The sequence below is a fragment of the Monodon monoceros genome, unplaced genomic scaffold (assembly GCF_005190385.1).
Source record: "Monodon monoceros isolate NGI ecotype Baffin Bay Population unplaced genomic scaffold, NGI_Narwhal_1 Super_Scaffold_2, whole genome shotgun sequence".
In the NCBI taxonomy this organism is placed as follows: domain Eukaryota; kingdom Metazoa; phylum Chordata; class Mammalia; order Artiodactyla; family Monodontidae; genus Monodon; species Monodon monoceros.
The window spans coordinates 64,363,752-64,382,507 of NW_021703776.1; the positions used below are offsets into that span (position 1 = coordinate 64,363,752).

Below are 18,756 nucleotides of genomic sequence, written 5' to 3' on the forward strand. Positions count from 1 at the left end.
CATTGATAATGGAGGAACTCCCTGGTCTGAGGACAGAATAGAGGCAGAAGAGAAAGAGGGACACTGGCTCCTGCTCCCACCGCCCAACAAAAACTGAAAACAACTGAACAGAGTCTGCTTGGGAGCAGGCGCTAAGTTTGGGTAGAGATTTTAGGAAAATTAGATTTAGGACATGTGGGGCAACTATTGGTGGGTATGAGCTGTAAGTGGAAAAAGATGAGGAAACAAGTTTTCATCATTTTAGCTGCACACGGGAATGGATTCCCCTTTCATTCTTTGAGTGTCTCCAGTGAAGGTTTAAACTATTTAACAATTAATTTTAAACATCAGACTAGTATTTCTTCAATGGCAACTTCATGAGGCTTTAGGTCAAAAGGTGGGGTTCATATGTAAATTTAAGCTTCCATTAAAAGTATGGTAAACTGTGTCCATTTCTCAGTCATAACTAATTCTTTTTTTTTGTCATAAAGGCCTGGATTTAGAGAAATTTCAAAGTACTTTTATACATAGATAGCTGGATTGCATGGAGGGTACTTAAATAATATTTTCTCAATTTTTTTTTTTTTTTTGCGGTACGCGGGCCTCTCACTGTTGTGGCCTCTCCCGTCGCGGAGCACAGGCTCCGGACGCGCAGGCTCAGCGGCCATGGCTCACGGGCCCAGCCGCTCCGCGGCATGTGGGATCCTCCCTGACCGGGGCACGAACCTGTGTCCCCTGCATCGGCAGGCGGACTCTCAACCACTGCGCCACCAGGGAAGCCCATATTTTCTCAATTTTGATGTTGACAGTGGGGAGATAAACAAGACTGTTGTCCTCAATGCTGCTTTAGGCAGGCTATCTCTGGACGTGTTCCAGGTGACAAAGACCACCTTTGGTCTTTGTCAGGGGCCCCAGACCACTGGGAGTATGGGGGCCCTAGGAAGGGACAATGGGCACATGATCAATGTCTGAAACAATGCATGCCACCTCTTCACGTCGGGAGGGCATCTTTGGTTCTTGGTCATTTCCTCATCCTAGAGCTACACTCTCAAACACAGGGACAATGGCTAAAGGGGGTCACGTTCCCACAGGTAGAATAAAAACAGCACATAAAAGTTGGAAGTTGTGAGCTAGGAGTGCCTTGGTTCACCAGATTATTCTCTGGTTCCATTATTCACAAGGTTCCATGACGGCGGATCCTACCACTTCTTATTCACCTGTGGCCTTGGTCAAGTTTCTTAGCCTATCAACTTAGCCCTTAGATTCCTCAACTTTGAAATGCAGAAAATAATACCACCCACCTCACAAAGAGATGAAATGAGAAAACCTCTAAATAACACTCAGTACAGTGCTTGGTATGTAGGGAATGCCTATGAAGGTTACTTCCTACTATCTCTATTAATCATACTGTGAGTATTGTTACACTTAATGGCAAGGACTGACCTAATTTTCTTTACATGATTAAACGTGAAAATCTACACCTAAACTTGAAGACACATTTCTTTTACTTTCCCTTATACTCACGAATATAAGGGAATTTATGATTTCTATATAAATATGAGTGCCATTTCCTGAAGTTTGGTTATCCTTTCTAGCTTTTTCTCTACCTTTTTCATTGTCCCCATCTCCTAAATCCTTTCAAGTTTGAGCCCCTTGCCAAACACCCCAAAAGGAGGTGGCTGTTGACCATTTCCATGAATTCTTCTTTCATTATTGACCCCTGTAGCTCTGTGTTGACAGTTGTCTTTTGGCACATTTAACCCGTATTAACAATGTTTGCACATTTCTCTCATCTGCCCTCCTTGATTATAGTTGACTGCAGAGGCAGGATGAGCCTTATTTATCTTTGAAATAGCTACGGCATCTGTGCCTTATTAGGTAGTAAGTATTTAATAAGTATTTTTAAAATGAGTGAGTAAAGATAAGAATAAACTATTCAGGATATGCGAGGTCATCTATTAAATTAAAAAATGGGGTGCTCAAACTCTAAATGGCTGTCCCCAGGCCCCAAGACAACACCCAATCCCACACAGCACACTGGGTTTGTGTTCACTCAGACTAGCCATGCATCTTCTCTACTTTCAACTCCAGAGCATTAAAACCAGGATGATTCTAAGACCTTGAGACTTGCCTGTTGCCTTTTTTTTTTTTAAAACAGCTCATGGAGCTCAATATCAAAAAAACAAACAACCCAATCCAAAAATGGGCAGAAGACCTAAATAGACATTTCTCCAAAGAAGATTGCCAACAAACACATGAAAGAATGCTCAACATCATTAATCATTAGAGAAATGCAAATCAACACTACAATGTGATATCATCTCACACCAGAATGGCCATCATCAAAAAATCTACAAACAATAAATACTGGAGAGGGTGTGGAGAAAAGGGAACCCTCATGCACTGTTGGTGGGAATGTAAATTGATACAGCCACTATGGAGAACAGTATGGAGGCTCCTTAAAAAACTAAAAATAGAACTGCCTACTGCCTTTTAAAATGTTAATATATGAGAGTAAATAAGCAAGTAAACTTTGTCTCTTGAGGCAGAAAAATTCAGTGTTGTGCTTGAGTATTTTTCATCGGAGGTCAACTCTAGAGACCCTGAGCAGGAATACCCGCTCCTTGCCAGCAGGGGTAAAGTCTAATTTGCATAATGCCCCACCACACAGTAGACTCTACGTCAGTGGTGGGTTTGTTGTTTGTCATTCATGTTCCAGAAGCAATTTCTAATAATTCTCATTTCAACATCTTGGGGACAAATCTCATGTCCTGTTGTTTCCTTACATAGACATATTGAAATGTTTGAAGGTGTGCAAACACACATACCTGCTAGTGGAGTCCAGAAATCCAGTAGTGCCAGAGAGTTGGGGCCAGTCGAGCTCATTGGTAAGAGCTGTTGGTAAATTGAAGAAGGATTTCTAAAGGAAAAATAAAGTAGAAATTATCAAAATGATCACTTGTTTTCTATAAGGAGTAAGATTATCTATTGCTCAGGCATTGTGGTCTGTCTGCCTCTCTCTCACTCTCTTTCTTAATGTCTTTCTTTAAGGGCCTTTGCATTTAAAGCATATACCTCTTAAGGTTAACCATCATCAGAAAATTCACAAAGATCAGCATCATTCATGAACTGGCTTCCATTCAGCTCCTGGGAAAAATGTAGAACGCATGGCAGCTCATGTTCATCCCTCTTCTGAGAGACAGGTAAACTTTCCACTCCTTAATTTCTGAGATTTTCTCCATTTCTAAGGCTAGATAATCAGAAAATTGACTGTCTGGAAAGTAATAATACCCAAGCCTCCAGCAAATATGCCTTCCTTGAGTTCAAAGCTATGCCTTCAGTCATTAGGATGGTGCCTCCTGACCTCCTTGGGTGGGTGGAGGGTCCTCAGACACCTTTGAAAAATCTAATTATGGTTCCTTTCTTCATGAAGACGCACATATACTCAACATGGCCTATGATTTCAAGGGGTTCACAGAACTCCTGCAACTCTTGCATAGACTCCTGCTCAAGAACTCCTGACATAGAGTGTTGACAAAATTAGAATTCCCTTGAACCACATTCTATGACTTGTGCAAAATCACAGAAGAAAAATGTTGCCAGCTGTGTCTCCTGATTGTTCCTCCTCCCCTCTGGTCTAATTCCTAGAAAAAGCTTATCTAGATTGATGTGTTCAGAATAGGGTTGCCAGATTTAGCAAATAAAAATACAGATGCTCAGTTAAATTTGAGTTCCTATGAACAAGATGTGGTACATACTTTCAGCAGAATACTACTCAGTCTTAAAAAAGATGGAAATTCTGACACATGCTACAACATGGATGAACCTTGAGGAAATTATGCTAACTGAAAGAAGCCAGTCACAAAAAGACAAATACTGCATGATTCTATTTGTATGAGCTATCAAGAGTAGTCAAATTCACAGAGACATTAAGTAGAATGGTAGTTGACAGGGACTGGGGGGAGACGAAACGGGGAGTTGCTATTTAATGGGTATAGAGTTTCAGATTTGCAAGATGAAAAGTTCTGGATGTTGGTTGTATAACAGTATGACTATACTTAACACTACTGAACAGTACGTTTAAAAATGGTAAGATGGGGCTTCCCTGGTGGCGCAGTGGTTGAGAGTCTGCCTGCCGATGCAGGGGACACGGGTTCGTGCCCCTGTCCGGGAAGATCCCACATGCCGCAGAGCGGCTGGGCCCGTGAGCCATGGCCCTGAGCCTGCGCGTCCAGAGCCTATGCTCTGCAACGGGAGAGGCCACAACAGTGAGAGGCCCGCGTACCGCAAAAAAAAAAAAAAAAAAAGGTAAGATGGCAAATTTCATTTTATGTGTATTTTACCACAATTAAAAAAAAGGAATATGCAAAAAGTTGAATTGAAATTAAACAGGGGATAATTTTTAGTATTAGTATGTCCTGGGCAATATTTGGAACATACTTACAAAATTATTTGTCGTGTATGTAAATTCAAATTTAAGTGGGTGTCCTGAATTTTACCTGGGAATCCCAGTTTGGATAAAATCTCGAAAAGCCAATGATCCCTTTTTGCCTTGGCTGACAGCAAAACTCAGTGCCTGGTTGCAGGAAGCAGTTTATTTCAGGAAATAATGTCATCTCCTCCATGTGCTCTGTGTTTCCCAACCTTGAAAACACATGCCCCCTTTGGATGAACATGAAAGCCTTGAGTCCACCTTCAATCTTATTTTAAATGAAATCTTATTTTAAAATGAAAAAGAAATGACAGATAATGCCTAAGACAAATCACATCAAAGCAATTGTAGCACTGAACAGGACTTTTCAAATGGCCTATGGTCCTGCCCCCTGCTCACTTTCTCACCCATGATCATCCTTACCTTGTCTCCTAGAGAGACTCTGAATATGGAGGCTGTGAGGGAAGGAAAAGCCACACTTCTCTCTCCTTAACCATTCAAAAATGTATCTTTATTGTTTTTTCTGATTGCAAAGTAGTACATGCTTCTTATAAAAATTCAAACAGCATAGTAATATACAATGTGGAAATGAAAGTCCCCCATCACCTCTCCTTAAGAGATAACTATTATGAGATAACCACTGTTAACCTTTTGTATTATTTATATGTATATAATATATAATGGAATCTACTCATTCTTCCTACTTCAGAGTGTGTGATAATTCCTACTATCATATAGAGAATGAGTACTCAAAAGAAATAAAATAAAATTTGTATTTCTCAGTTTTGGACTGCTACTAGTTGGATGTGTTCCCACAAAAGTTGGGTTAAAGGCCTAACCATCAACATCTCAGAATGTGACTTTATTTGTAATTGGGTCATTGCAGATGTAATTAGTTAAGTGAAGATGAGGTTGGAGTAGGAAGGGTTCCTAGTCCAATATGATTAGGGGTTCTTATAAGAAGAGGAAGAAGAGAAGCTAGGAAAGAGGCATGGAACAGATTCTCTCTCAGATCCCTCAGGAGGAACCATCCTGCTGACATCTTGATCTCCAACTTCCAACTTCCAACACTATGAGAATAAATTTACTTGGTTTTAATTCACCCAGTTTGTGGCACTTTGCTGTGGTAGCCCTAGAAAATGAGGACATGGCCTGAATTGGACAATTTGCTTATAGTCCTTACGATTCAGGGGTCCAAGATATAAACCCTTCTATTATGCTGACTTCTCAAAGTAAGTCATATAATTCCACATGCACTGGTTATCCCATGGTGCCTTGCACTCTTCTCCATAGCTCTGTGAGCTTCCTTCACTCCCCTTTCCTCAATCACCTCCCCCTTGCACATGTCAATCCCAAGGTCCCCAGCCTTATTCTTATCCCAAGTGTGATTTCCAGCACAGTAGGGGCTGGAAGTGGATGGGAGGTGGTTGGGAAGGACGGTTTCTTGGGATACATCTGTATTCGTTATGATTTATCCCCGTCAAAGGAGCAGAAACAAACTCATGGAAAGGTGGCTCCCAATAAGTCTCGGAGCACCGTGCAATTCCAGTGACTGACACTTTGTTCCCCCTTAGCAAGAAGCACCCACCACATTACCGTGGTGGAGCACGCGGGCCCCTCACTGTTGTGGCCTCTCCCACTGCGGAGCACAGGCTCCGGAAGCGCAGGCCCAGCGGCCATGGCTCATGGGCCCAGCCGCTCCGCGGCATGTGGGATCCTCCCAGACCGGGGCACGAACCCGTGTCCCCTGCATCGGCAGGCGGACTCCCAACCACTGCGCCACCAGGGAAGCCCACCGTGGTGGAGTTCTGAGCAGGAACTCTCTTTTAGTTTTTGTTCCTCCTGGCACTATAACTCAAATGTTTTCTCTGTTTATCTTATTTTTTTCCGTAGGCCTTTCTGCTTATAATGTGTGCTTATATATTCAATTCTGCTAGAGAAGACAAGAAAAACACATAGAATAGATGAAAATCATAAGCTGTGGTAAGTCGAGATGGTGAGCAAGCAAGTGGTTTGTGAGATGCAGGCAGAATTTATGAGCTGTGTTAAGTAAGTTAGCAACCTGTAAAAACATGTTAAAACTTAAAAGAACGATACAACACTCCCCCACACCACCCTCTCACATTTTTCTCAGTCATCCACACAATGACAAGCCCAGATTTGGGAAACTGGGTTTGGAAGTGGGCTTCTGATTCTGGGTGGGTCCGCTCTCTCTTTCAGAAGAAGTTGTTAGGCAAGAACTCTGCTGACATAGGGAGGTGTGTCTGACACCCTCTGCAACCTGGAATAATAATGGCGGGGATGGTAGTTCTGAAGTGTGCCAGCAAAGTGGGTTTGGATATGACGCTCTGGAAATAGGTTCCATACTTCATGCAGCCCTCATTCTCAATCAGGGGTGGGTAAAAAAATTGGTGGGAGAAGAAAAGATGTTGAGAAAGGGGTAGGACCGGTGAGGAAATGGCCAGCCACCCTGTCTTGAGAAGTGGGGTCTCCATGTCCCCAGAATTCTCCCAGCTCAATCTTTCTGGATCAACCTGAAGAAATGGTCTCAACTACCTGGGAGAATCCTGGACCCTTTGCTCTTCAAGAAGCCCCCACCATCTGTGGAATCATCCCTACCAGGTGCTGAATTATAGCTGGGATCAGGGTGGGTTTGCATTCCATAGTTTGAGCCCTAGAAGGCCCAGGAAGGTAAACTGCATAGGTGTATCCTGGTTATTTGATTAACCTTGAAATAACGCAAATTTGTGTTTTCCTGGTTAAATATTTTCGACTTCACTTATGGTGTTATGGCAAGGTTTTACTACTACTAACTGTGCAAAATCAAGGAAAATGTAGCTTTACCAGTGTTCCAGCTCTGACATCTCTCATTATATTCTATCCACTTCAATAAGACTGTTGAGAGGATCGAAAGACAGTGAGAGAAGCAGGTCGGCAAGCAGAAGGCCTACACTATGTAAAGCATCATGTTTAGGATGGATCACCTAGTCTCTCCCTTTCCAAGTGGATCGTCCCAGGTTTTAAGAAGAATAAAGTTTATTGCCAGATAATAGAAAAGATTTGAGCAGACAAATGGAAGCCTCAACCTATTTGTTCTTCCTTAGGAAATTTGGTAGCTAAAAATGAGAGGTAACAGCCAAAGGTTTTATAGACCTTAGCAAAAAGAGAATGTTTAAGTCCTATCACCTTAAACACTAAAAGCCTTATTTAAGCAACATTATACTCAAGATACTTCAGGCATTTAAGGCAGGAAATATGCAAATTAAGATCTCCCTCATGAACTCCTGCTTATTCCTCTTAAGCATTTATGTTCTCAGGAAACTCATCTTAAATGTACCTTAAATGTGCATATGTGGAAAGACTTTATATTTAACAAGAAAAATTTTCCAGACTTGTAAAGAGCATCAGAAACTCAATGAGTATTAAATCAACTACTGCATTGCTTCAAGTTTTCTTCTGATTTTATCAATGACATAAAAATGTTTTATGTCATAATTGGCAAGTGTATACCATTTTTTGTGTAATCACTTTTTGAGCAACCACTGTGTATCAGAAGCTGGATATTACCTCTTAAGAAAGAACAAGTACACGGGTCTACGGCTTTCCTGGTGGCACAGTGGTTAAGAATCCGCCTGTCCATGCAGGGGACACGGGTTTGAGCCCTGGTCTGGGAAGATCCCACATGCCACAGAGCAACTAAGCCCGTGAGCCACAACTACTGAGCCTGTGCTCTAGAGCCCACAAGCCACAACTACTGAGCCCACGTGCCACAACTACTGAGCCCGCGCGCCTAGAGCCAGTCCTCCGCAACACGAGAAACCACCACAATGAGAAGGCCGTGCACTGCAACGAAGAGTAGACCCCACTTGCCGCAACTAGAGAAAGCCTGTGTGCAGCAACGAAGACCCAACGCAGCCAAAAATAAATAAAATAAATTAAAAAAAAAAAAAAAGAACAAGTACCCAGGTCTCATACAAACAGCAGTAAATTAAATGACCATGCCTCAACCCAAATGAGATACTGAAAAAGGTCCTTTTAAGATGGCACCTCCCATCACTCATTCTGATCCACGGAGGATATCTGTGTTTTCTGTTGGTGGAAGAATCCCTTACATTGGGCAGCAGGGCCCAGAAAAACTACTGAGAAGGGAACTTAGAGGGAATTTGGATAACTTGCCAAAGTCACAGAGCTGGTAAACAGTGGTGCTGGGATTTGAACCCAGGTTCTGGTGGAACTAAGAAAGGAGAGGCTTGGAACAGGCAGGGGTCCTCATAAGCTCAGCTTTTGATAGCCCTGTTGTACCTGGTCCTTGCTTTTCCCTTAAGCTGCCAGATCTCCTGGAATCACAACATTGGCTAAGCTGGGTTTGCTAGTTTTTGAAAATGAGGCTTCCTGACTGCCTGCTGAGGGGACGGTCTCTCAGACACTGCTTTGGGTAAGAAGTTCAGAAGCCTATAGATATCTCTAGAGTTGTCTCCAACTTTTCCTCCTCTGTGTTTCTCTTTTATGGAAGCCATGCATAATTTATAAAGAATGCAGAATGAGTGTTCTGGGGATAAGTACTGAAATGTTACGTGGACCCTACACAGACACCTACTCACACACCCCACTCACGTTCCCAGGGCCTGTCCTGGCCTGACACATGCTGGGGAAAGGCAGCCACAGAGAACCGTGCACTCTGCTGCTCTGGAGGTTTATCTTCCAGCGGGGCCTGGCAGATGAAGTTCTGGGAGAACAAGGAGAGAACAAATCATTGGGTTTCTGCCTCTGTAATCTCAGACTTAACTAGAGCAGGGAGCACTGTTCACTCAGCTAATGCTTTGATATAGACAACTTTAAGAACATAATGTAACCCTGAGTTAGATTTGTAAACTTTAGCAACTCATGTGCAGCGAGACGAGTCTGCTGTTGAGGTCCCTGTGGCCCTATAATTCATTACATTCAGAGAGAGAGAGAGAGAAGGAGATTAAGAAACACAGCAAGTGCCAGACTGGCATTCTGTTGACCACTGTGCCTTATTCGTGGAGCTCACAGTCTAGAGGGGCACAGAAAATAAACACTTCCCAGCTGAGTAACCTGGAAGACTTTCTTTAACTCCTCTGTGTCTCACTCAGTTTCTTATCTATAGAATGGACAAATAACAGCACCTATATCATTGGGTGGTTGAGAGGATTAGAAAAGCTAATCCGTGCCTAAAGTTTAGAATTGTAAGTGCTCAATAAAAGTTAGCTATTAGTGGTATTCATAAGAAGTCCAGGGTAATAGAAAAGATCCCTATTCCACATGTGGAGATTTGGGTAAGGAATCTTGAAAGAAATGTTATCCAGTGTAAGTCCTGTAAGGTTAGTAAGAGGGAGCCAGCAGAAGAGGGGTAGGGAAAAAGAGTTTAAGCATTGGCTATGCCATATGTAAAACCACAGGCTAAATTCATCATATTATATACAAGGAAGACCAACAAACTCCCCCACTCCGACCAACCCCAAACACAAAATTGGCCAGTTATCTATTGCTATGTAACAAATTACCTCTAAATTCAGCAGCCTACAACATACTACATATAAGCAGATCAGTAACAGTAACTGCTCAGTCCCAGGGATGAGGTCTATTCAATGCACATTTAAACTTCAACTTGAGCTAAATAAGTGATTTTCAGGGAAAAGGTATAGCATTTCATCTTTGACCCTATGCCAGTCCAAAAACTTATGGAGCAATGAAGATAATGTCAAATAAAGAATTCTAGCAAATATGACCAGTAAATATAAAGAGGACAGAATGGCAGGCAACAATCTTTCATCATTTTGCCTGAAAATAGCTCTTTTTATTTTTACCTTGTCAGCTCCTCTTAGTCTTTTCCTTTTTCTACTATTTACTATTTAACTTCTAACCCCATGATTTATTCATTCAATGAATGAGTGGAGGGATGCTTTTATCTAACTGCCCCATATCCAGTGAAAATGCATTGTGTAGTTGGACTTTTTCTACAAATTCAATTCCTTCCATCATCATTTCCAGAGGGATTGGAGAACTGTATCCAAATTCATAAAAGTGAGAAAACAAGAGTTTAAAATGTGAGCCCGCCTGCCGCAACTAAGACCTGGTACGACCAAATCAATCAATCAGTCAATATTTTAAAAAAATGTCATGTTCACAAATCAGTCTTTCATGGGGTCAATGAAAAAAATTCTTTCACAAACAGAAAAAATAACTCCTCTAAGGGCCAGAAACAGCAACAAAGGGTGCTTATCATAAAAGTCTACTCAAGATACCATCATTGGATTTTGCTAAGGTTTAGTCATTCCTGAAGCAGTAGGCTGCTATTTGTCTGAGGCGGGGGTAGTTTTCTTTTGAGAGGTAAAATCCAAGCATAGATTCTAGAAGAAACCCAAAGTCCACAGTCAAGCTACAGAGGTGAGAACATGGGAAGCCGTTACTGGGCCACCTCATGACCAGGCCTGAGCTGGGCTCTCCAACCCACTATCTCACTCATAAAAATGATCTCATTTTCCTTCTCTCCTCTGTTTCACCTTCTACCAAGAAGCTGTCCCAAAACCTCGCTCTTTCTATCCTTCCAACTTGAGTTAGTGCCGCAGTCTTCAGTGGCGTATCCCAGAATCTCGTGGGGAGGTTCTTTAAAATATGGATCCTGTTTGGGTAGGTTTGTGGTGGGGCCCTAGACTTCTTATTTTTAAGAAGTGCCCTAAATGGCTGCAGTGACTGGCCAAGTTTGGGAAAGGCTGCTCTACAGACTACAGCCGCTATTCAACATCATCCTCCATGTGGCACCACCAAGTGCCCCAGCCTCTTCTCCCGGCCCTGTCTCTCCCACCACTCAACCACCTGCAGCCCCTCAGACCTCCAGGCTTGTCACAAGCTCCTCCTCTTCCTTCACTGTCTTTATTGATCACTTACTGCTCATCAGTCAAGCATTAGCTAAATGCTGACCTTCTTGACTGCCCTGCCCTTCCTCTGCGAGGTACCCTCCTCCGACTCTCATCACACCTTATTATATGAGAGGAAAGCACATTTCCATCTGAAGTCACTAATTTGCAGATTCTTTCTTTCACAGCAGCTGAGCCTATACCCTCCTTGATTAATAATTAGTCCTTTAAGAAGTGCTGACCTACCCTCCCTTCTTGCTGGCTAATATGTTATCAGTGTGAGAGCATGACCTCTTTGGTGCTTCTGTTTTAAAAAATTGAATTATAGTTAATTTACAATGCTGTGCTAGTTTCAGGTGTGCAGCAAAGTGATTCTGTTATACATACATACATACATACATACATACATATACATATATACACATATATATTCTTTTTCAGATTCTCTTCCATTATAGGTTATTACAAGATATTGAATAAAGCTCTCTGTGCTATACAGTAGCTCCTGTTGTTTATCTATTTTACATATAGTAGTTCATATACGTTAATCCCAAACTCCTAATTTATGCCCCCCCATCCCCTTTGGTAACCATAAATTTGTTTTCTATATCTGTGAGTCTATTTCTTTTTTGTAAATAAGTTCATCTATATCATTTTTAGATTACACATATAAGTGATATCATGTGATATTTGTGTTTCTCTGACTTGCTCCACTTAGTATGATAATCTCTAGGTCCATCTATGTTGCTGCAAATGGCATGATTTCATTCTTTTTTATGGTTGAGTAATATTCCATTGTGTATATATACCCTTTGGTTCTTCTCGATCTACTTACCTTTGGGTTCTTTATCAATCAGGGTTTAAATTCTTGGTGACGCTGTCCTCAATTTCTGCTTCTGGAATCTTTGGACCTTGTATTTCATAATTTCCCTCTAGGAATGATGGTTGAGCTCCTACCTCTGACCAATCCTCCAGTCATTGCCTTAAGCAGGAAATCCCCAAGATCACACAGAAGCCAGTCTTGACCCCCAGACCTTGGCAAGGGCTGGGCTGGGTAATTGCTGTCCTCATCATTCCCCCAGGAGTGGCATTGAGGGAACCAATGAGTGAACGGTATGTAGCAATCAATTCCAACTTTCCAAAATTATTTTTAAATGCTAGGGTTGTCCTCTTCCCACATGCCAACTGATTTGAGATTCTAAATGTCCCCCTATGAAGAGTCACTTCCATGAAACCTATTTTATGGCTGAGGAACTTGAGGGAGAGTGTAGCAAAACGGTAGATATAATTAACTAGAGGGCAAGGGATTGTTCTCTGGTCTTAGCAACACACTGGATTGCACAGGTGTTTACTGACACACTATCTATGCGGAGATGTCTATCTAATGTGCTGGGGGAACAGGCATGTGGGCTGAGTAATTATAAATGCCTTTCAGAAGTATGGAGCTTAAAATAATTTCCTCTTGTAGTTTTTCATAACAACCAGTGTTTATGTCTTTTTAATTCTTGCAGAAGGCAGTGAGGGCTAAGATCACTGATGTTTTCAGAAGAATGAGCCTGCAAGAGCCCCTGACTTTGCTGGCAGGTAAGAGACCCAGATGCTCACCTTGAGCAAGAAGAAAAGGGCATTGAATTGATCAGGACTCAAGACAACAGCCCGTCTGGCCTGTGCCGGTGAACAGGGAAAGGCAACACAAGAACATTCTGTCTCCTGTGGCCTGATTGCTATTGGAGAAAAGGATTCACCATGGGGCATACAACTCTCTTTTTCTGACAGAATAAATGAGAAATAACTAGGATTGGGGCTTCTCTCCTCATTGTTTAGCATCTTTAATCTGCCAGCCTGCAAGATGTCTGAGGAGCAGAAAATGTAATTTTGTCCAGTTTTACTAAACAACAGCTTTTCCTCATCGGAAAAAATAATAAAAAAGTACTCTGACTCTTAATATTTCTGGAGTTGACATGACGTTAGCAGAGATAGAATTTCCATATTTTATTATGCACCATGAAAATCAGCCTTTATGCTTAATGGAAGCTTTATGCTCACTGCTAAATCCAGAGAGCGGAGGCAGGGCGGGTTAGTGAGAGGCAGGGTGAGAGCTCAGATACTGCCTGTGTCACCTGTGGGCTAATAAAGAGTAGCCTAGGCTGATTTACAAAATCATCTCAGAGAGAGGAAAAAAATGCATAGAGGCTTGGAAGATCGGAGCTGCTTTGCTCTCAGGTGAAAATGCATTTTCTGCAGCCAGATTAAGGGTACATTTTGTCCTTGACACAGCACGAAATTCAATCTGTGCCTACTTACCCTACAGACAACAGCTTGCCAGGGGTCGTGCTAAGATTTTATAATAGTACAGGCAACAGCCTTTGCTAGCAAAATAAACATTTGGGAAATTGTATTTCAGAATCACTTCTCCTTCCTTCCTGTCCGCCTCCCCGCAACTCGACATGCAATTCTGGTTCAGTGAAATGCAGCATCTAATATTTTGGAAATACTTTTCAAGCAGATGGGGAAGAGGCAGGAGGGCAGCGTCTACTGCTGGCCTTGATGATCTCTCTACCTCCCCTTCTTCTGCAACAAAACAACTCAAGCAGTGATTGTTTTTTCCTTTGAAAGAAAAAAAAACTAAGACAGCATGAAAGTGTTTTCAGATTTGCTCTTTGTTTTTTGTTGAAACCTTTCTAAGTTGAGGTCTTCTGTGTGATATGGGAAGCTCATGTTGAACCTGACTGCTAAGGACATCTTGGAGAGACGCTAAGGTGTTTTTAAGGAGGAAGAGGGCAGAGTGAGGCTCAGGACCCTTAGTTTCTGTGGAACCATGAGGGTGATTCTTCACACTCTCTTCATTGAACTACAGATATCTTTCCAGATGAACACACTCCTAATCTAATTAGCTGTAAACAGGCCTCTTGGGTGCCGCAATGCTTTAATTAGAGGATGGCATGAGCAGGAGGGGAGGGGGGCTGGTGCAGGAAAGATACCCAAGACTGTGAATTCCTTTTCGATGGGCACAGTTGGGATGGGGTGATGTATCGGCAGGAGTGTTTTCTGCCTTATAGGGAGACAAAAGCAAAGACATGTTGACTAGTCTCATAAAGGGCAGAATGGCCTATTATGAACAATGAATACTTGTTTTTCTACAGCACTTACTGCTCTTCCCAGAATATGATTTACTACTTGGTGCAGCAAAGGAATGGCACCAAACACGCTGGGGCTTCCTGAAGGGTCGTGGTTGATAATATGCATTCCCACGGTCAGACCCCAGCCAAATGTTCACTTTGGAAGAGGTGGTCCCATTACTATTCCTCGTGGAACATGAGATCATGGAGGGATTATAGGGCGGGGTTAGGGGTCAGCGGGTACTTTCAAGTTTCACAGTCAGTGGTACAGAATCCAAATTCAGAACCTCTTTCTGCTGAACAGGTTGGAAAAAGGTCACAGCTTCATTTTAAAAGACAACTTCTGGCTGTTGCCCTCTTCTGTCATTTTGGGAAGGATTCCTAAAGGCAGTTGAAGAGGGGACGATCTGGCATTAACTGAATAACAACCAGTGTGCGTGCTCCCTGGGTGAGGTGGTTCCCAGGTTAATAAGGACGTAAAGAAATGAGGCTTTACTGGGTTGAGGCCATGCTGACCACCAACCAGGCCTCGGAATCCACAGGGCCCATGGGGTTGAGAAATCAGCACTGGCCTCTGACAGTTGTTCCCCTTCAGTCACCCAGCCTTGAGCCAACACATAAGATTTCTGCTGCACTTCAATGCCCTTGGACATCTTTGCTTTCTGGTGCCCAGTGCTGGCTGGAACTGATTCCAGACTTGATCTGAAAGGGTTTGAGCAGCATGTGCTGGGTAAACACCAATGGCCTCTGGGCTCCAAGCCCACCCCTCTAATCTTTGCTCTGTGCTATGGAGCTGGACTCTGAAAACTACACTTCCCAGATTCCTCTGAGTCTCCCTGCCAATGAGAGGTGGAGGTGGGAGATGGGCAAGTGGGGGTGAGAGAAGGAGAGGAGGAACTATTTTCTGGCGTCTAGTTGAGGTCGGCATCCCCCAGCAGCTTCCAGCCTCCAGCCTTCTGTGCTACTTCCAGCTCCTCTCCACACTCCTCAGTGGTTCAGTAGCAGCTGGTTTGTGTGCCCTTGGCAGTCAGAGTACAGGCTGTGCAGTAGTCCAAACACAAGCTGCACCCCTCCCTCTAGCTTCTGGTAATACCTCTGCCTCCTTGCTGCTCCTTAGCCCTGCAGTCAGCGGCTGCTTTTTGCAATGATTAATCTCTGATAACTTCAGCATCCCCCTTTTTGTTCTAAGACCTGTGTAATGAGCTCCCGTATCAAATCTACCAGGGTAGCCAATCCCCTATATTAAATCCCCTCTGTTGGAATGCTTTCATTTTCCTGACTGACCCCTCATAAATGGTGACTCTGACAGTGACAAGAAACCCAGTTTAAAAGGGTTCCACATGCTGAATTAGCCAAAATATTGGAGGCTTTCTCTCTTTGCGGTGACGTCACGAAAAGGCTCTCAAATAGGGGAACCTGTGGGCAGAGTGAGGACTGAGGATAGTCTGGCGGGCGCCGGTGCTCTCTTGGGGAACCTCGCACATCCCAATGTGCTCCAGAAGTACTTTGGTCGAGGGACTAGCCCACACCATGCTGCTGGCTTCCCCGTTTTGCCCTGCAGCGGTCTGTCTTAGAGTGCAAGCTCTTCCCTGACATGTGAAGAATTTTGAAAACTACACCGCAGTATCCCACAACCACATCTTTCTTTTGTAAATCCTCAAAGTTTGGACACTGGAGGCAGTGGGAAAACGCTATGACAGTGGTTCTCCCCAAAGTCTGGGGACCCCCGGGGATCTTTGAGACCCTCAGAGAGGGTTCATGAGATCACTATTATCATCATAATACTAAAACTTGATTTACCTTTATTTTAATTCACTCATAAGCGTACAATGGAGTTTTCAAGAGGCCACATACATGGATACAGAAATAGATTGAAGGCAGAAGCGGATAGGGGAATTTAGCTGTCTTCTATCCAGATATCAAGGAGATTCACAAAAGTAGAAAAGAATGCTATTATTTTAGCCTTTTTGTTTGTTTGTTTCAGAAAATAAAGCTGTTATAAAAATATGTTATTTATGTTAATGTGTTTCTTATTGTTATTTTCTAATGAATTAATAAATCCCATTGTGGAGTTGGTACATTCCCTTCATCCTCACTAGTCACTTAAGTTTCATGCTCCAGCCCCTGGTCATCTGGAGTTTAATCCCCACATTGAGGTCAAATCCAGGCAATCCTCTCCAGGATTTTCAATGGCCCAGGTTGGCTCTCCCTTCCTGGGGTCCATATCCTTGCCCCAGGACACACACTCTTTCTGTCCTGATAACTCAGTCACCACCCTTACATTACTCACACGAGTGTCAGACTCCAGCTTTTTTGACCCCAGTCTCCGAAGACACCTGTCCAAGTCTCTTAGTGGCCTCCTACAGTGAGGGGAAGCACCCTGCCCTTCCCCCACGGGGACAGCGGAACCCCACTGCCATACTGACACTAGCGATTCTCAGCCTCAAGCTACAGGTTGCAGAAATGGTTTTCACTCCCTTCTTCTGCAGGTCCTGCTGAAGTCCTTCTAATATTTGACTGTGGAAGGTGGGACTAGTTGGCCCACATTGTCTAAGGCTCTCACTTGAAAGTTAGGTAGAAATAAATAGTCCAGTTTTTAACATCTGTTATAAAATCATCCTGAATTTCTAATGAAATATCTATCATTATTTATATTTTATACAGAAGGAAAGTAAAGCTCAGAGAAAATAAGTAAAGGTAAGTGGCTAAGCCAGGATTTGAACACAGGTATGTCTGATTCAAAGTCCAAGATTATTTTATACAGAGATAATTTAGGGGCTTGAAATTCCCCTCTGGGCTCATGGTGTCAGTTTCACAAGTGGCTTCTGTGCCATCAGTAGGGTGGCTATATATCCCAATATGTCTGGGCCGGTCTGGGTTAATGCCTGTTGTCCTCACATAATTAACAGTAATGATCCCTCTTCTCTCAAGTTTGGGCAATAAATTATATGACCACCACAACCTCTAGGGTTAGGGGAGTTTGGTGCAGAGGAACCAGAAGCACCAGAAGTTTTGTAGGAGGGCAGACTCTTCCAGTAGAGTCTCCAAAGCCTGGCTTAGACCCTGCAGGGAAGATATGCACTGGGGAGATGAAGTCCAGGCAGCCTCCCCAGATGCAAGGATGCTGGGAACAGCCCTGGGTTAACCGCAGCCTGAGATATCTGGCTGGAGGAGGGTGGTCTATTCAGAGCTGGATGTAAAGTCCACAGAGCAGGCAGGGTGTGAGAAAACTACATACCCATTGCTGATTCTAGATAACTTCTGAGTTTGTCCGTTTCTTTTCTTCCCAAGGTACTCTTCTAGCTTAGGACACTTTTACTAGAATAATAACAAACTCCTAGCTGAGCTTCTGGCCTGCTCCCCCTTCCTCCCCCATGCCCCCCACCAATGTAATCCATCCTGCGCATTGAAACCAGAGTGATTTTTCTGAAATTCAAGTCAGACTGATGCTATTTCCTAGTTTAAACCCCTTTGACGGCTTCCTATTGCCTTCAGGATAAACTCTGAGTTCCTTAATGTGGCTCTGAGGTCCTTTGAGATCAGCTCCTATGCACCTTCCTAGGCTCTTCGTTTACATTCAGACCTTGTGCTGGATCAATGTCAGTTCAGCCCCACCAAACTTCTCATAACTCTGCACCCTCTTACTTGTGAGCCTTTGCACGTGCTCTTTCAGCCCCTAAGACACTCCTTCCTAGGTCTGCTGGGACGGATGCCTCCGATGCCTCCTTCCTCCCAGTTTGGGAAGCACACGTGCATCACAGCAGCTCACACTCTGGAATTGCCTATTTGCTTACTTGCATTTCCCCACAAGGCCTGAAACTCTCTGAGGACCTGGGCTCTTCCCATCCTCTTCACCTCTGTGTCATTAGCTCCTATCACAGTGTTTGGCACGTGGTAGGTCCTGGGTTAGGATTTAGTGATATTTTGCTTACAAACATTAAAACCCAAATAACCAAAACAGGAGACATCTGAGCTCAACATACATCATGGGTGTCCGCTAGGCATGGCACTTATACCTAACCTGATTCTCTGTGCAAATGAAGAGACTCTATAGATAATGTTTTAAAAACTGGAAGTCTTTTTTAAAAAGGAGCATTTAAAAAATATTCCATATATGAGTGAAATCATATGGTATTTGTTTTTTTCCATCTGACTTATTTCACTTAGCCTAATACCCTCAAGGTCCATCCATGTTGTGGCTAATGGCAAGATTTCATCTTTTTATTTTTATGGCTGGGTAGTATTCCGTTGTATATATATACCACATCTTCTTTTTTTTCCTAATCATGGTTTTGATCTTTATTATCTGATCGATCTTGGGCAGGATCCTTAAGTTCTCTATGCTTCC

At 43.1% G+C, this 18,756-nt stretch overlaps 1 protein-coding gene across 6 annotated transcripts in view; it reads right to left on the reverse strand.

Annotated features, from left to right (window-relative positions):
• Positions 1-18,756, reverse strand: part of AOAH (acyloxyacyl hydrolase) — a 171,953-nt gene that overhangs the window by 69,808 nt on the left and 83,389 nt on the right. For all 6 annotated transcript variants that reach the window (XM_029233501.1, XM_029233497.1, XM_029233500.1 and 3 more), the window contains one exon: positions 2,808-2,899. In XM_029233501.1, the coding sequence (XP_029089334.1) occupies positions 2,808-2,899 (92 nt within the window). The remainder of the gene's footprint in view (positions 1-2,807; positions 2,900-18,756) is intronic.